Source organism: Gastrolobium bilobum, unplaced genomic scaffold (genome assembly GCF_033153095.1).
Source record: "Gastrolobium bilobum isolate Gb01-03AN ecotype WA unplaced genomic scaffold, APGP_CSIRO_Gbil_v1 utg1951, whole genome shotgun sequence".
In the NCBI taxonomy this organism is placed as follows: Eukaryota; Viridiplantae; Streptophyta; class Magnoliopsida; order Fabales; family Fabaceae; genus Gastrolobium; species Gastrolobium bilobum.
The window spans coordinates 10,094-29,271 of NW_026898281.1; the positions used below are offsets into that span (position 1 = coordinate 10,094).

Genomic DNA, 19,178 nt, shown 5'->3' on the forward strand with positions numbered 1-19,178 from the left:
CTTAGCTATATATAGAAAAGTGTGAGATATAGATGGTACGTAAAAGCAAAGTCTACATGTGGAATCAGATAGCCTTATCAAAACGTTTATTTAGAATTAGAAACAAACCTCTCGTGAGGGTAAGTGAAAGTGGGCGACAGAGGGATGGGGTAAAGTCGAAAAAAACCCTTCATTTTGAAAAATTGCCGGGTAAAACTTTAAAGCTAGTTAGAATAGGACCCTAGATCTTGCTATATGAATGAATGAATGAATATAAGAGAGATCCTGCAGAGTCTTAACTGTATCGGGAAAAATTTACTTCACTGGCATTAATTAGATCCCTTTCCCAAGACAGTTCATAAATCTGTAATTAATTTGGTCTTGAAGCTTGAAAAAATGGCATCATTAAAAAGCTGAAAAGGAAACTTCCCTCACTATCTCTTCTAATTTGAAACGCTGAGAGGGAAGAGAAGCATTGAGGTGAATGCAAATATCTGTTGTTAACGTGGAACAAGCCCGGGGTAGTGTGGGGAATGCAGGGGACCTATGATGAGAAATGTGATGGGCCCCGTTTATTTATTGTTTATGCTGACACGCGCATGACTTAGCAAATCAGTTACTTCAAGACTCTGAATGCAGCGAAAGCTGCCAAACCCTGAGCATAAGCCGAAGCTGCTGCATGAAATCATCGTAACTGTTTCTTTTCTTTTAAAACAATAATTGCCAACTCTTGTTGCCAGCGTTTCTTTTACTGTTATTTCACGCATTATATATGTCTTTACACTTCTTCTTTTTCCGGTTGTTCCTACCTCCTTCTTATATATATACACATCTCTTACTTTTCATTCTCATCTCCTCTGCCTTACGTTGTCCCATTCTATAAATCTCTCTCTCTCCAGAGTTCAAAAGGCAGAGGAGTGAAGAATAAACTCTAGAGAAAAATGGACACTAGGGGTCTCGTTCCATTGTTCTTAATGATTCTTGTGCAGTTGGTCTATGCAGGGATGAATATTACCTCAAAGCTTGCAATGCAATCTGGCATGAACCCTCTTATACTTGTTGCTTACCGCCAAATCTTTGCAACTGTGTCCATCTTTCCATTTGCTTATTGGCTGGAATGGTAATATACATATGCATATCCCCCAATATCTATAAATTCTATGAATAATATATATATATATATATATATATATATAATATATATATATATATATTTTTTTTTTTTTGTCATGCTCTTCTTGTCTGGTTTTATTGCATATATAAGGCATTCATAATAATGTTCATATTCAAGATCAAGTAGGGTGTGAAGCACTGCTACTCTGATTGAGTGTTTACGTCAATCACTATTGTTTTGGCCGGTATGGTTTAAGTAATGGATTTTCGATTTATTACACAAAACTAAAAAAACCTCTCCCCCGTTAAATCCGACTAGCGAGTGTGTGTGGAGGTAATCTTTTGTACGCAGCAGTCTTATCCTTGTATAATTGCAAAGAGACTGTTTTCTGGATTTGAATCTATGACTTTTTAGTTTTGAAAGAACAATTAAAATGAAAAAAAAAAGGATTCTGGTAGAATTCAAGTGTTAATTAGACAGCCTCACACATTGGATATTCGATAGGAATGAACTAAGTAAATATCAACAAACAAAAATTCATTATCTTACAATTTTGGTTAGGGTAGGTGTTCAGTCCATTTTTTGATTTAGCTATTGGTTATGAATGATGCTTTTTGCTTGCTGAGAATCTAGAGAAAAAGAACATGAAGGAGAAGATTACAAAAAGGCTAGTAACAAACCATATATATCATACAGTTAATGGGGAAACTCCAAACTTGATAAAAACACTACAACATTTTGCGTAGACAACTTAAAAGTAGAACGCTGATGGCATGCATGTTTGACGCGTTATGAGACTCTGGGGCATGTAACATGCCAGCAACTTTCTACTTTTCAGATCCGTGGTTCTATATGAAAGCATAGAGTCATAGACAAATTGCATGGCCATGGTAGTTGTGCGTGATTTGGATATGACATTCTCGTTTACTTTTGTCTTGTACTTCTACTGAGAAAAAGTTCCGTGGAAATTGTCAGAGTCTTTCTGGCATTATCTTAATGATTTACGAAGAGCCAAAAGACTGGAGGGATGCAGGGAAAACATGGAAGAAAATTAGAAAAATCCTTTACTCTGATCTATTAATTAATGCATCATATAAATTTCAGTTTTTTTTATTACGTTTCAATAAGAAGTCAACTTAATTTTTTGTTTTTTGTTTTCTTCCTCAGGAATACAGTTCCCAGGATGACAAAGCGTATAATGTTCCAGTTATTAGTATCTTCCTTAACAGGGTAAGCTTTGGTTGTTTCGACTCTTTAAGCTCAAGTTGCATTTGTTTCTTATTTTAATTTAAATGTAAAAGCCATAATTTTTAATATACTTTTTAGTATTTTCATGTAAAATCAGCATTTTAATCACACACTTGGGCTTGAATGCAGTGCTACAGGAAACCAGGTTCTGTACTTCTGGGGGCTAAAATATTCAACCGCTACAATTGCATGCGCACTTAGTAATTTGCTCCCAGCTTTCACTTTTATCCTTGCAGTCATCTTCAGGTTGGTAGCAAATTAATTGGACCTATTGTCTATTTCCACAAAATAACATGTTCCACTTTGCAGCTAATAGGCCTTCTAAAAAGTACTTGATAATGATGGCCAAAAAGATAAGATACTACTTGATGATTTGATTTAAATTTAATTTTTATATATTTTTTATTCATTTATCGGTAGACAAGAGAATGTGAAAATCACGAAGAAGGCCAGCGTAGCAAAGGTGTTGGGGACAGTTTTGTGTGTGGGTGGAGCCTTGCTTTTATCATTTTACCATGGAAAAGTCATTGGTTTAGGCGAATCGAGTATTCACTGGGGATATGCAGACAAAATAGAAGGAACAAGCACCTCCGGCAAGTCAAACTCGCTTCTAGGCCCTTTTGTCTTAATTGCTAGCTCCCTTGTTTGGGCATTATGGTTCATAATTCAAGTAAGCATCATTACAAGTGATCTTAAATCTTAATCATTATAGTAGAGGAGTCTGTTTGTATGTACTTGTTTTGCCGTTTCAGGCAGACATAAGCAAGAAGTTTCCAGCTCCTTATACGAGCACCTTCTACATGTGTTTCTTGGCAAGTTTTCAGTGTGTGGTGATTGCCTTGTGCTTTGAACACAGGGCCTCAGAGTGGTCACTCTACAATGCTATGAGGCTTACCTCTTCTCTTTATGCGGTAGATATGCTTCTTCTATTGCTTTGATAGGCATTTAATTCACTAACCAAGCTTCAATGTATATTACACTATTTATTTGAACTTATTAATACACTCAATTGGACCAATATGATGTTGGATTTAGATGTGTGGTGTGGTTTCCATTTATTATGGTTTTGATTTTCTATTGTGCCCATTAATATTGGGTTCCCCTGTGTCTAACCGTAAAACAGTAATTGTGATAATTATATGATAATGATGGTTTCAGGGAATAGTTTGCACTGGGCTAGCGTATTGCCTCATATCGTGGACCATTGAGAGGAGAGGTCCTCTGTATGTCTCTGTATTTACTCCCTTGCAGCTTGTCATCACCGCTATTGTAAGCTGGGCTTTGCTTCGGGAGAAATTATACGTTGGAACGTATGAAATTATATGCACTTCACCTACTTATTTATAACTATTATGTATTACATCTGTTGTCTTTGTTTAATAACTAAAATTTGCTTTGAATTTAATCCCATAATTTTGATTTGGTTTAGTGCCATGGGGTCTCTCGTGATAGTTTTCGGACTCTATTCTGTTCTGTGGGGAAAGAACAAAGAGGTGAATAACAAAGATGCTGCTATTGAAGTGAAAGTGATGGAAGCAATCAAGGATGAAGAGAAGGATGCCAAGAATGATATGGAATTAAAATCCTATATGCCATCCAATGGTAACCATCATGTTGTTACTTAAAGAGAAGGAGGATGAGGCAGTGAGACAGAGGATTCAATGCAGGATATGCTAGCAAAGGCTTAAGACGTTTCAGTTATTTGTTCTTTAGGCTGCCAAATACCCCTGGCCCTGGTCACATTTGAAATCTGATAGCATTCTCTCTCTCTCTCTCTCTTTTTTTGGGGACAATATCTGATAGCATTCTATGATGCTGTGGTTGATCTCGTGTCACATTTGAAATGATCCACAATCGTTATTTTAAGTTTTAATTAAAAGATTCCTTGCAGACATATCAGTTTATTTATACATCCTTTGTTATCTTTCAAAAATGTTAAACTAGAATTTCAGCCCATGCTTATGATAAGGTCATTTTCAATTTTTCAATTATTTGATGCGTTTGTTTATTAAATTAGTAAGTATATGTTCATAAGATTATTGAACTATCTAACATTACTAAAAAAAAAAGGCGAAACTAATACTTCTTACGTAATCATTACACATTCAGCAATACAACAAATAGATTATAAAATTGTTTTCACATCAATTATGCAAACTATTGGAAAATCCTTTTTCCTTTATAAATATTTTTTCACATCAATTAAGAAACAGTTATTAATCTCCCAACAAGTACATAATGGAATCTGCAATAAAAAAAAATATTGAAATATAAATATAAATGAAAAAAAATATATATATATAGGAGAGTGTTATGTTTATAAATTTTTTATTTACAAATTACACTATGTACTCTCGAAAGTATACTAGGTTACACTGTGTACTTCCGGAAGTACATAATATAATTTGCAAAAATTTATAAAAAAAATTATAAATAAATCATTTCCCATATATATATATATATATAGAGGTAGGATCCTTTGACACCGGTGTTATATTTCAATTTTGACACCTCATCTGAGAGCCTTTAGATCAAAAAAGATTCAACGACTCTGATTTGCAAGCATGTGACACCATTGATCTTTTTTGATCTAAGGGCTCTCAGATGAGGTGTCAAAATTGAAATTTGACACCGGTGTCAAAGGATCCTACCTCATATATATATATATATATATATATATATATATATATATATGAGGTAGGATCCTTTGACACCGGTGTCAAATTTGAAATTTGACACCTTATATGAGAGCCGTTAGATCAAAAAATATCAACGACTTTGATTTGTAAGCATGTGATACCATTGATATTTTTTGATCTAACGGCTCTCATATGAGGTGTCAAAGGATTCTACCTCTCTCTCTCTCTCTCTCTCTCTATATATATATATATATATATATATATATATGAGAAATAGTAGTCTCATGTTGTAGGAGACTACTATCTTATGTCATAGACACTTCGATAAGTGTGCTGCTATTTTCTTTTCTTTTCTTTTATTTTTTTTAGTGTGAGTTCCATCATTTTGTGTCTTAGCATGAGATATGCTCTCTCTTACAATATGAGAGTAGACAAACCGTATATATATATATATATATATATATATATATATATATATATATATATATATATATATATATATATATATATATATCATAACACTTCAATCCATTATTTTTGCTCAAATCTTCTCTGATTCCAGCCCTAGCCGCCTAGAGTACCATAGCGTTATCTTCTTTTTCAGTTCTCTAATGTATAATTGGTTAATTACTTAAAAATATTAGGTTTCCTAACCTCCAGGCAATTTAGCTTTCAAGGTTTGCTTGAGTCGGGAGTTTAAATTCTGCTTCAAATAAATTTTTGAAAAATCTTTGGGGTCAAAAGATGTGTCTCCCTTCTCGAATGAGGATGAGTCTCATCCTTCATCCGATAGCGAAACTCAATGCACCCACTATTTCAATAAAGGACTAGTCTACAGAGCCGTACCCCGAAAAAACAATAAATAAAAAATGAAAGGAATCATATATAATTTTTTTTACTTTTTCCTTTTAAAAAAAATTATAATTGTTACTCTTTGACTGCGATTGTTTTAAAAATCGAACTGATCATTGAATCGTTAAATGCACTATTTTACGGTTTATTGGTCTAACTGTGGTTAAATTTTGATCGAATCAGTAAAAACTAAATATATAATTTTAATATTACATAATATATAAAGCAATGAACTAAAATAAAATTAAAAGAGATTAAGTTAAGTAAAATTCTAAATTAGTATAAATGGACCATATTATATGTTATGCGTGATAAAAAAAAACAAAATAATAATAATCTTTACGTAACTCTTTATTCATTTCAAAGTATGTTTTTAGCTAAATAAAAAAAGGTTTAAAATTGGATTATCGCCACGCGACTGGTTTTTAACTTTTGGATCCGTTTGACTTATATTGTAAGGAAAAGTTATTTCTGCTGAAATTTTTTCTGCGCCACACACACTTACATTGTATAAATTAACTGGTTTATCAATTTTCCAACCAAAATTGAGAAATACTGTTTACTACTGTATACGAGTCCACGGTAGAATCGTCGTTCCAACACTTCACTTTGGCATTCAATTGCTTGGAATCGTCGTTACCTTCCCAAAGGTGCTCGCATTTGTTAGGGTACCTTCTTTGCGGATCCGCACTCTCAAGTCTCAAGCTCACTGATCTGCTTCTCCTGTAAGCTTCTCATATCAGCAGCACTATTTGTTTTCACTGTTTGGAATGGTTCTTGCTTTTGCTACGCACTCATTCCTTTTGTGTGATTTGAATCTGAATAACGACTTTATTCGAGCTCTGTTCCATCTTTTGTCTGTTCCAACTCTCACTTGTCTCATCTTAGGTTTTGTTTCGTTTTCCCGCAGATCTAGTGAATCAAGCATGTTTGCGATCTTAATCTTCCCTTTCGCTATGTTCTAAGTAATAGCAAGTGAAATAATTTCATGTCAAACAGATATGATGTTTTTCCCCATTCATTAAATTTCAATTGGTACAGACTTTGTTGGATACATTTGGTAGATTTTATGGAACGGGGTTTTAGGGTTTACTTTATGTGTTTGATAGATTTTTGGGTAATTGGACAAATAAAATTTGCGTTTTCCCCTCTTAGTTATGTATCCAGAAAATTAGGTTGCTCTCGTTGTATGCGCTTGTACAAAACTCTGTAGCTGTATGGAGTGCTTTCTAGTATCTTGCTTTTGAATCTATCAGGAAGAGACTGGTTCTCTAATATCCTGTTTCTTAAACTATGAGATTTATCACTAAAGGAATGTACTGCCATATGACAGTTTTTGGCCCAAAAAATCTATATTGATTTCGTAATTTCTCATCATTGATTCTGCCATACAGTTAAAATAAGAGATGGGGCTGTCTTTCACCAAACTTTTTAGTCGACTTTTTGCCAAGAAAGAGATGCGTATTCTCATGGTAGGTCTTGATGCTGCTGGTAAGGCTACCATATTGTACAAGCTCAAGCTGGGAGAGATTGTCATGACCATTCCAACAATTGGTATGCTCCTTTCAAATTTGTCTTGTGCATGACTACTTTCCTACTTTTGTTCCAACATTTTTGTTCCCTGAAATTTTGGATTTTTGAACTCCTTATTATATGATTTCTTCACCATTCAACTTGTCTTGCTTAAGTTTTGGCTTCCCCCCACCCCACCAAACAACAACAACCCAATTGATGCTTATGTTTGCCATTGTACGGGGTTTTATGTGGAGACTGTAGAATATTAAAACATTAGGTTCATTGTTTGGGATGTGGGTGGCCAAGATAAGATTTGTGTCTTGTATAGTTTGTAGTTTTTGTATGAGATGATTGAGATCTATTTATACTTTGGAAAGAATATTATATTTAATTATACAACGATTCATTATATAAAAATTTCCACCCTTTCATTTACTTAAAGTCCAGGTCCCATCAGAACTGATTAGAAAACTTGCAAGAAACACAAAAGGTGACTGGAAAACACCAAAGTGTCAAGAAACTGCCGCAAAAAGATGTCAAATGATATTGGTTTTGCGGAACATTCCAAATGGCTTGGACCCATGACCAAATGAGACCAGATCCGGACAGAGAAGAGTGAGACAAGGTGATCTGTGGTGGTTCGACCAAAAAAGGCCACTAGATGGTGGATTGCATGCTGCTTGAAAGTTTTCTGGCCGTCATACGTTTAGGGCATGTGGGAGTGTGTGCTACCTCCGATCGAGGTGGGACCTAGACTGATGTGGTCGTCGGCCAAAAAAGTCATTGACGGGAGGTCAACGGTCAGAGGAGCAATGGATGGTTGAGCAAGGAGACTAAAAGGAAGCGCAGCCAGAGAGAGGCTGTCATATTGACGCATGACAAAGAAAGTAGGTTGCCAGTATGAAGTGCAACAAGGGGACGATGGCTACTGAGCAGTTAGCACAATAGAACTACTAGGGTTTTGCGGAAATAGAGGCTCCTAGATCGAGAACTTTGATAAAAAAAAAAATCACTCCCCGTTAAACCCGACTAGTTAGTGTGGGGTGGAGGTAATCCTTGTACGCAGTCTTACCCTTGCATAATTGCAAAGAGGTTGTTTCCTGGATTCGAACCCATGACCTTTCAGTCATGAAGGAACAACTTTACCACTGCTCCGATTCGCTCCCTTTTAGATCGAGAACTCTGATACCAAACTTAAAATTGAGGAACTGTGTGTCTAATGCAACCTCACAAGGATTATATTAATAATAATCAAATATGGTCTTGAGCCCTATTAACATGATGTGGTACAAATAAACAATAATCTATACATGTAATGTAATCATTCTAACATATTCTTTGATAGAGCGCTCTGAACCTGAAACGAATGATGTGAACATGTGCTATTAAACCATTTATCTTTCATAATTTTTTTAGATTTCCTTGATATTTAGTTTGCTGGTTGAAATATGCTTGTTTTGTGGGCTGTGGGCTTATGGACTGTCATGTGCTAATTAGATGTTCCCTCATTAGCACACAACACATACATAAGCTATAAATTGGGCCATCTTTGTCTTTCAAGTTTTTCCTATGACAATGTGAGGGAAGGCTATCCTTGTCGTGGCTTACATTTACATGTTAAACCAAGAATTCCTGTGGTCATATTTTTTTCATCAAGATTTCTTCATAAGATTAATGCATTGCTGTTTAGAGGTGCATTTTCTTATGGACAGTCCCGTATTGAGTAATCTCTCCATCCGTGCATGTGTTTTTGTTATGCATTTCCATGCATGCCTTTCACATTTGGTCCCTTTTATTTTTCTCATAGGCTCAAAACATTTACCAAATGTGTATTCTTTCATGTGATTTTGTTCAACACCATTTTTTAAACTCATGAACTAGCTAAAATTTTGCTGTTTTACTATATACTTTGTAATTCCTTTTATATGGTTACTATGTCTATGCGTTTACTGGCAACTTTGAACTTGAAATGAATGATATGAACTTGTGAGGTTAAACAATTTATTTTTCATAATTTTTTTAGATTTCCTTTATATTTAGTTTGCTGATAGAAATATGGTTGTTTTGTTGGTAATGTGCTTATGGACTGTCATGTGCAGTGGGGACGCAGGAATTTTATTGAGAGGGGGCGAAAAATAAAAATACCTCTTCATAAATAAAAGTACTTAAAATTCAATACAGACCTAATATGTAAAAATTTGAAAGAAATCTATTACAGAAATTAAGATCACTTCACTTGACTCTTACTCTACATGTTTTCATATTGTTAAACCCATCTACAATAAAAACAGATCCGGAAAATGTTTAAATTAATTATAGATAAATAAATAAATTAAAAAAAATGTATGTGGAAATGCATTGTACCTAAATGATGCTTGGACAAGCTGTTGAATCCAGTAAAATTATTCAAATATAATCATCAAGATATATTGTAGAATAACACTCCAACAAGCTAACCAACATTGAAAAGTAAACACTTCCAGATCTCAGAGTCCAAAAAATAAGAAAATAAAGACTAAAAAAATACATTAACATATCAGTAAATGAAGCATTTGAAAATTTGAAATATTACAAGTCCCCAATAAATATGTTATGCTTTATTGTATTTCACCTTGAGTTTTGATTTTATTTTTTTAATTTATTGGTTCATCCGTGTTTTGAATTTTTTTTCTATTAATTTATTTGTCCAACATAATTTATGCTTTCAGTTTGAAAAGTAATCCTCAATGAAACATTAAAGCATTAAAAAACATTAACGCACCAAACGTCGGTATAAAAAATATTAATCAATGGAAAATAATGATTCGAAACAAAACATTCAAAACATGGGGATGATATGAATGGATTTCGAAACAAAACAATTGAATAATAGCAGCATTGTTAATTTCATAAAAAAAAATAGAGATAGTGAGAGACCTGAGCTGAGAAGATTTGTTAAATTTGAGAGAAAGAGGGGTTTTTTTTCCATGGGAATGCAGATGGGCCACGAGGGTTTGTTAAAATTGAGAGAGAGAGGGGTTTTTTCACAAGTTTCGATAGTGGAATAGGAATAGCAATAAAAAAAGATTGAGTGTAGTGTGATATTTGATGGTGTAATGGAGAGTAATTTTATATTATACAATTTTTAAAACAAATAATTTAATAATATTACTACAATTTTATTTTATATATATATATATATAATTTTCTTTAAATTGGGGGGGGGGGTGGCCCACATTAGCCCCCCCTAAGTCCGCCTATGGTCATGTGCTAATTAGATGCTCCCTCATTAGCACACAAGACATACATAAGCTATAAATTGGAGCCATCTTTGTCTTTCAAGTTTTTCCTATGACAATGTGAGGGAAGGCTATCCCTGTTGTGGCTTACATTTACATTTTGAACAAAGAATTCCTATGGACATATAAATGAATTCATGAAGATTGCTTCATAAGATTTATGCATTGCTCTTTGGAGTTGCCATTGCTTATCAACAGTCCTGTATTGAGTTTAATTTCCATGCTTGCCTTTCACATTTGGTCCCTTTTCTTTTTCTCAAAGCATTTACCAATTGTTTATTCTGTTATCTGATTTAGATCGACACCATTTTTTAAATTCATGAGCTAGCTAAAATTTTTGCTGTAATTACCATCTACTTTGCGATTCCTTTTAGATGGTTACTATGTCTCTGGCTTTTACACCCAGTATATGTAAGGTCTATGGGTTGACTATCTTATTGTGCCAACCATGTTGATTCTTGCATGCTAAATAGATTTAACATTTCTCCATTAATGATCTTTAGAATGGTGCAATCACATATACGTCCTTTATGGAGACACTACTTCCAAAACACACTGGGACTTATCTTTGTTGTGGGTAGCAATAGTCGTGACTGTGTTGTTGAGGCTAGAGATGAGCTCCATATTGGATATTGAATGAGGTAAATAGAAGACAGACAGTGCTGTGTGTGTCTCATGAATTTAAATTATGTGGACAGCATCACTGAATGAAAGAAGATTGAAATTTTTTTTCTAATCTAAAGAAGTAGTCTGTTTCTGAAGTTGCTTAGGGGGGAATGATCAGCTATTATTTTATAAACATTATTATTGATAAAATTCCGGTAATAGGCTTTCCTGACTGCCAACTTATGAGCAATGATGGCAAAACTGTTGCATTTAGAAGCTTTATATTTTATATTTTAATTTTTAGTCATGTACATTAACTTGTAGGATGAGTCGAGAGATGCAGTGCTCCTTGTATTTGTCAAACAAACAAGATCTCCCGAATGCCATGAATGCTGCAGAAATCACGGATAAGCTTGGTCTTCATTCTCGTCGTCAACGCCACTGGTATTCAGATCCATTTTCGTTATGTCCGTGATTTGCCTACCTTTTTCTTCTTTCTGATTATCGGATTATGGTGTTGGGTTTTCATTGCAGGTATAACAAACACGTGCCACCTCTGGGGAAGGACTTTACGAGGAACTGGATTGGCTGTTCAACAATATAGCCAATAAAACGTAGGGTTAAATTCTGCTTTTCCCGTATGGATGTTTGTTTTCTATAATTATCTGATTTATATTTGTTTGCTTTCCGTATCTGTATATCAGGCTTAGAAGAAGATAATTTTTTAGGAACACTGCAATCTTGCTTGGCTTCGTGCTTGTTATGTCGTGGATCCGGTCTTTACTTTGTTACTGCATACATTGTTCTTTTGTTTTTTTGTTTTTGTTTTTGTTTTTTTTTTTAACTCTTTTTTAGATAAATGATACATGATACTGTGTTAGCAATTAGTAGGGGTGTAAATGGGCCAGGCTGGCCCAATCTACAGCCCGGCCTACATTAAGTCTGGCTTGGCCCGACCTTTCAGAAAAAGTAGAGTAGGCTTAGGCTTTTAAGAAAACCTTTTTAACAAATAGGCCGTAGGCCAATTTTGCCAAGCCTGGCCCAAAGTCTTGTAGGCTGGCCTATTTAATTTATGGGTTTTATTAGTATCATGTTACATGACCCAAGAAAACTTTCCTACACACACAATTAAGAGGTGGGGTCAACATATTTTTTTTTCTCTTTCATCATTCCACTTTCTCTCTCTTCTTTATTGTGAGAGTAGGAAAATTTTCTTATATCATGCAACATTATTTTCATAAAACCCTTAATTTATTAAAAATAAAATAATATTTATTTTATGTGACATGGCAAAGTTGTTGGGCTTCCTCCTTCAATGCTAAGCCCAAGTCCATTTGAGGGGTTTACTAAAAATCCTAACCCTAATTTCCACCTCCTCTATATGTATTCATTAGTTGTGGGTGGAGGCTAGGTTAAGAGATTAGAGAAAAATTTGAGAGATAATTATTTGATTGTTTGAGCAAAGCTTTATGCTTTGCATTTGAGAAATCTCTAAAGAGAGTTTGAGTGAAACATCTCTAGGGTAGTTTGATTATCACCATTGTTGGAGAGGTTGAGTTAACCACCACATTGGTGATTCTGATTATTTGTAACCATTATTTTCATAGTGGATTTTTGATCTGGACTAGGTCCCGTGAGTTTTTACTTCTTCATTGAAGAAAGTTTTTCCACGTTAAATCTGGTTGTGTTCTTCTCTTTCTCTCTCTCTCTCTCCTGTTTTGTGATTTTTCGTTTTGATTTTTCCGCTGCGCTGCCCGACCTGGTGAAGTTCAGGCCGATGTATTGCCGAGATCCGAGAGCAGGATCTTGTTGATTGACTTCCGCACAAAGGCTGCTTAGCCGAGCTTGAGGGAACCGATTTCCCAACAAAAGTACCTATACCAACCTTAATTTTTAGATGAATGACATTCTCTTGTAGACTTTATTTCAGCACCCAATAATTGTATTTTTCTTATTTTTTTTCATTTCTTTGACTCTATTCATCTATGATATACATTCTAGAGTTGAGGTATTATGTTGACTCTTTCTTGTTTGTTATTTTTTTTCTTATGAGAAGTACTAATGCATGCATGAATGAAACTTTCTCTGCTTTATACAATTATTTTTTTTGCTTAGTATTTACGGTGGTAGGCCTACAAGGTCTGTAGGCCATGTCGGACTTTCTTATTTTTAAAAATAGGTCGGGCTTGGCATACAAATAAAGCCTTTAATAGGCCAGTAGGCCAGATAGACTGAGTTTTTTTTTACGTAGGCTTGGGCCAGGAAGGCCAAAGCCCAGCCCATTTACACCCCTAGCAATCAGCGTTTGTTCGTGAAGATTCTAAATAATTAATGAATTACGAATTATACACATGTCTCTATCCTGTCTGTTTCAGAATTCGTCATTAGTGATTGTTGTCAAAATAATATTTTCATTTTGACCTTTGATTTATTAATTGATCTGGTGGATGTAGTAACAAATTTAACTTCATGATACGATGACTAACAGAAACCGCACCGATAAATTCCGATTGATTCTTCTCCTTTGAACAGTGTTTTTCCTATAAAGTAATTAGAACCAAAGAATTTTGTAACTGAACCAAACGTGGGATTTGTAGATGGGTGTAAAGATGGGAATTGTCTTTTTGTTTGAGGATAAATTCATGAATATTTGCATTTAACTGAAAATTTTCTATGGTAAAGTTTTTCAAAGTAAGATTTCTTTTCAAATTCTTTTTGTGCAATTTATATAAAAATTAGTTCATGTATAGAAAATTTTAATGATTTTGGTACCATGAAAATTTATTTTTAAATTATATTTTTGACTATATATTTGTACCCTCTAGCCTGGTTTGCAGCAGGCTTCATATGACCCGGGTGTTAATAGGCTCGGCAGAAAAACGTCTGCGTGTGTTTGAGCTTTAAAGCATAAACTAAGCTAAGTCTAAGATTTGTTGTACCTTCCATCTCGACTTATATTAAGCCCAATACGCCTTTGGTGTTAGCCGTGTTGTCCAGTAAGTTGACAACATGTTCACTAGTATGGATGGATGTGGAACCGGTTCAGTCAATCCGATATCTTTCGCTTATCTGATATTCAAGAATATGTTTACAAATTGCAACATGGCAAAATGAACATCACAGACTATTTCACAGAGAAGATGTTTACAAATTGCAACAAGGCGAAATGAACATCACAAACTTTTTCAGAGTTGAAGACTCTACGGGACGAACTTGATAATCTTCTTCTCTTGCCTGCTTGTACCGGTCCTATTATCTGCAATTGTGGTCTTCTTGAATTGATAATAACACATAAAGATCAAGATCAAATGCTCATGTCAGGTCTCAACTCATGCTATAACTTAACAATGTACAGGACTAAAAATTAAAACAAAATATAAAGCTTCTAAATGCAACAGTTTTACCATCATTGCTCATAAGTTGGCAGTCAGGAAAGGCTATTACCGGAAGTTGATCAATAATAATTAATGGTCATAAAATAATATAGCTGATCATTAATTCTTCACTCTAAGCAATTTCAGAAACAGACTACTTTTTCAGATCAGAAATTCCTTTTCAATCAGTTACGCTGTCGACATAATTTGAATTCATGAGATACACACAGTGTGAACACCTTATTTTGTCAGCACCAAGTGTCTTCTATTTACCTCATTCAACATCCGATGGAGCTCATCTCTAGCCTCAACAACACGGTCACGATCATTTCTATCCACAAGCCCATGTGTGTTTTGGAAGACACCTCTATAAAGGATGTATCTGTGATTGCACCATTCTAAAGATCATTGATGGAGAAATGTTAAATCAAAATATATGCTAGTATTCTATAATATGGACTGCATCCTTATTTAATTGTTTCTTCGCTCAGTTCGGTGAATTAAGAATTTGCATGGGAACTATCTTTTTTTTTTTTTTATATATATATATTGACTTTGCATGATGACCGTACGTACACCGTTAAAGATGTTTATACTTACATCGTCACTTTCTGATTGGCTCTTTTCGGCCTTGATTTCACGTCAGTATCAGTACGATACAATATGCTCGGATCTAACTATTAATAAATAATCAAGCAAATAAAGTAGTGAAGGTCCTCAAGCAAATGAACTAACAATTATTTTTTTGGATGCACATGTAATTAGTATCAATAATTAACTTTTTAATCGGTTACATTTTAATTCATAATTGATTATTTATTTTCATATGTTATATTTTAAAAAATAACAAACCATTAGGACTAGTCTAACGGTGAGAAATTTAGGTAAGTTATATTTGATTATATATTCAATTTTCACTTGTATAAAAAAAAAAGAAGATAAAAAATAACTGCATTCATTTAGAGAAGGGTCGCACGGTAATGCATATAATAATTCGGAATTCAACGAAACAGGCGTCCTTGCATCTCATGTTAATCAACGATCATGAGATTGAGAGAAGATTAATGCTCGAAAGCTACGCGCACGTCAAACATATATAGATAACATAGTTACATCGCTCGTTACAATAATGTTTAGTTTGAAGACGTGCAACATTGGACCGAATAGTGTAAGCAACTAAATACCAATAGTGTGTAAGTATTGATGATGGCTAGACTGCATATCGTGATGCTTTTGGTATGCAGTACAAATTGTAGCGTAAAAATCGTTAATGTTATAATTGTAATCATCATCAATATTGCAATTATAATCATCATTAATACTGCAATAGTAACAAACGGTGTTAGAAACAGAAATTATATATATATTTTTAATGTATATCATAGCGAGAACATAAATTAAGGGAGAAAGATATCAATCAATCAACAGAAAAGGAGAAAAATTGCCACGAAAATAAAAAAATTCATTTAATGAAATGAAAGATATCAATCAATCAACAGAAGGAGAAAAATTGCCACGAAAATAAAAATTCATTTAATGAAATGAAAGATATATCGACAGCCCATGGCTTATAATGGAAAACAAATTAATCAGACTCATAAAAAAAAGGTAAATAACGACAAGCTATATGATATGTGATTCGCTATACGGGAAGGACATCCGAATTAAAACCATACTCGTTTAGTTAGAAGACCCAAAAACGAAAAAAATAAATGACGAATATTCTCAGCTCAACTTAATTGCTGTTATTGACGCTGTTAGCTTCAATATGTCTCATCGTCATAAACCTCCCACCACATGTCCACCAATTTCTTGATATCTTTTCTGTCCATGTTCTCCTCCTTCCCAGTGAACCTCCATGGCTTAGACCCCTAAATGAAACAATAACCATATATATATATATATATTTATCAACAATTCATCAAATCTCAAAATGAAACAAAAATTAAATTCATAAATTTATAGAGAAGCATAGTTAGAAATTGCACACTCACATTAGTACAGTAGTGAACCACTTTAACTTTTTCAAAGTCAACATTCTCAGGGTGACGCCACAACATGGCCAGCATAAGGTTGTACACATTAGGTATGGGCTTGTATTTGGCCTTGAAGTACATATTCAGAAAGTCCTACAACACATGAAAACAAATTTACTATTACCCTCTGCGGTTGAATAATTCGATTTATTTATTTCATAAATAACATGTATGTGCTTTCAATTAATTGAGTTAACCTGCTCAGCAAAGGAAGTAGGCTCTGTGACTTGAAGTGTTTTCAGGAGATCATTGTATGTGTCAAGATTAGGCTCATAAACAAACATACCAGCGTTGAAATATAGAGAAGGCTTGGCACCAAATTCAGAGGGCCATTGAACCTTATCAGGGCACTGTTGGCAGTACCCAATCTTATACTGAGGGGTGTTACTCCAAGACTTCTCACAAAAACAATCCAACACCGCATAAAAATAATTATCAGACAGATCGAATAGGTGATCAATATTTCCAAAAACCTGAATGTCAGCGTCTAGATATATCATCTTGCTGTACTCCACGAACTGCAACAATGATTAAATTAATCACAGTAAAGAAACACATCAGAATCTGCCACATAATTAAAACAGAACACTTCTATTGTTTACAATTGCTAAAGTGCAAAAAAATGAAATTATGTTGAAGTAAAAGACACCTATATTACAACGTATAACACATGTAACAGTAAAGAAAACATGTACCTCCCAAATACGAAGCTTGGAGTAATTAATGACAAAATAGTCACGGGCAAACTTGGTCTGATTCTCAGGAGGATGCACCGGTTCAATCTCCCTCACAAGGCAACCTTGGGAGTGAAGAAGCTTACGGTGTTCTTCAGGAACATCAGGCAAGACCGCAACCACAAGAGGGTACATGGTCTTGACCTTCCTCAGTCCTTTAGCCAAACTCACAACACCCTTGACATAGTCACCGTTCCCTGCTAAGAAAGTGACAAAGGCACGAGCACTGCCACTCTCAGGCATGGGTTGTTCAGCAGTAGCATTGGTGGCAAATTTGGTGGTATGAGTTGACATGATTTCAGTGAGGAAAGGGAGGAAGAAAAAGAAATTAGGTTGAAGGGAATGAGTAGCTAATAAAGAGAAAGTTGTTCACTAAGCTAAGAAGAGATTTTGAATTGCAATGTGAGAAATGAGTTGGGGTTCCTTATACATGTAGGAGAGTTTGACCTTTTATTTTGGAAGGTATCTCTAGAATTTGATCCACCGGATTGTCTTGAAATCATAACGCACCCTTAACCATTGATTTCCGTTAATCAATCCTTATTATTTTTTTTTGGATAAAACTACTTAATTAATTATTAATTCGTAATAAATGATAATCATTTATTGACGGAAATCAACGGTTAAGATATAATAGTAAGTTGATAATAACATTATTTGATAGTAATAATATCATATTCCTTCCTTAATTTATATTATTAATTTAGTCCACATTTCAATTTAGAATTTCGTCCTGTTTAATACTGAAATTAGTCTTTGCTATATAGTATTAAAGGATAGGATATTGTGACACCCAAGTTATGTTACACCCATGTGATACCCAGTCAATCTCACCATTAGATCGCTTATGTTGATCCAACGGTTATATTTATTTCTATCTTTGTATGGTCATGATTTCCCAAATTTAATATTTTATATTTATTTCTACCTTTGTATGGTTATGATTTTCCATATTTAATGCTTTCACTTTAAATTTGGGAAATCATGACCATACAAAGATGGAAATAAATATAACCGTTGGATCAACATAAGCGATCTAACGGTGAGATTGACTGAGTGTCACATGGGTGTAACATAACTTGGGTGTCACAATATCCTATCCCTAGTATTAATACATACATACATACATACACATATATATATATATATATATATATATATATATATATATATATATATATATATATATGAGGTTTACATTTTTACAGCTACTGTACATGCAACAATCAAATTCTTGCCATATATATACTTGAAAACATTAAATGCGAGGAATCATAACCATACAAAGGATGAAAGCATTAAATGTGGGGAATCATAACCATACACTTGTCGTTGCTATACGTAAAGCGGCTGCAGAAATGATTTTATCTATATATATATATATATATATATATATATATATATATATATAAGGTTCGCTTTTTCTGCGGATAAATTATCTGCAGTAAGTCCAATACGGCGTCATGTTGGGGCAGAAATTATGGTGTTTTTGTAATTTTAATTTATTTCAAGGTTATAATAGTCTTTATATTTATAATTTTTAAAAAATTATAAATATCAAAACAACGTCGTTTTGGGAATAAATGCAGATAACGTATCTGCAGTAACTGCAGAAACATTTTTTTTTCATATATATATATATATATATTATTTTTAAATTAATATCTATCTTATTTTCTCCTTCTTCCAATATTTTAAAAATAAATTAAATATAAAACAATTTCTACTTTATAATGTAAAAATTTAATTATATTTTATTAATAACATCATTTTAATGATATTTATGTAAAAAGAGAGAATAAA

The 19,178-nt window shown here is 33.8% G+C and overlaps 2 protein-coding genes and 1 pseudogene across 2 annotated transcripts; 2 read left to right on the plus strand and 1 right to left on the minus strand.

Moving 5' to 3' along the window:
• Window positions 1-920: 920 nt before the first annotated feature.
• LOC133314503 (WAT1-related protein At1g09380-like) lies at window positions 921-3,966 on the plus strand. The gene is made up of 7 exons (XM_061515993.1): window positions 921-1,099; window positions 2,261-2,323; window positions 2,471-2,587; window positions 2,762-3,011; window positions 3,094-3,252; window positions 3,500-3,651; window positions 3,771-3,966. The coding sequence occupies exons 1-7, from the start codon at window positions 921-923 to the stop codon at window positions 3,964-3,966; spliced, it is 1,116 nt and encodes a 371-aa protein (XP_061371977.1).
• Window positions 3,967-6,388: 2,422 nt separating this feature from the next.
• LOC133314490 (ADP-ribosylation factor-like) lies at window positions 6,389-13,163 on the plus strand (annotated as a pseudogene).
• A 3,205-nt stretch (window positions 13,164-16,368) lies between these two features.
• Window positions 16,369-17,669, minus strand: LOC133314461 (galactinol synthase 2-like). Its single transcript, XM_061515943.1, has 4 exons — window positions 17,337-17,669; window positions 16,839-17,159; window positions 16,594-16,734; window positions 16,369-16,476 (listed from the first exon to the last, which is right to left on the minus strand). Exons 1-4 carry the CDS (start codon window positions 17,667-17,669, stop codon window positions 16,369-16,371), a joined length of 903 nt encoding a protein of 300 aa, XP_061371927.1.
• Window positions 17,670-19,178: the final 1,509 nt, after the last annotated feature.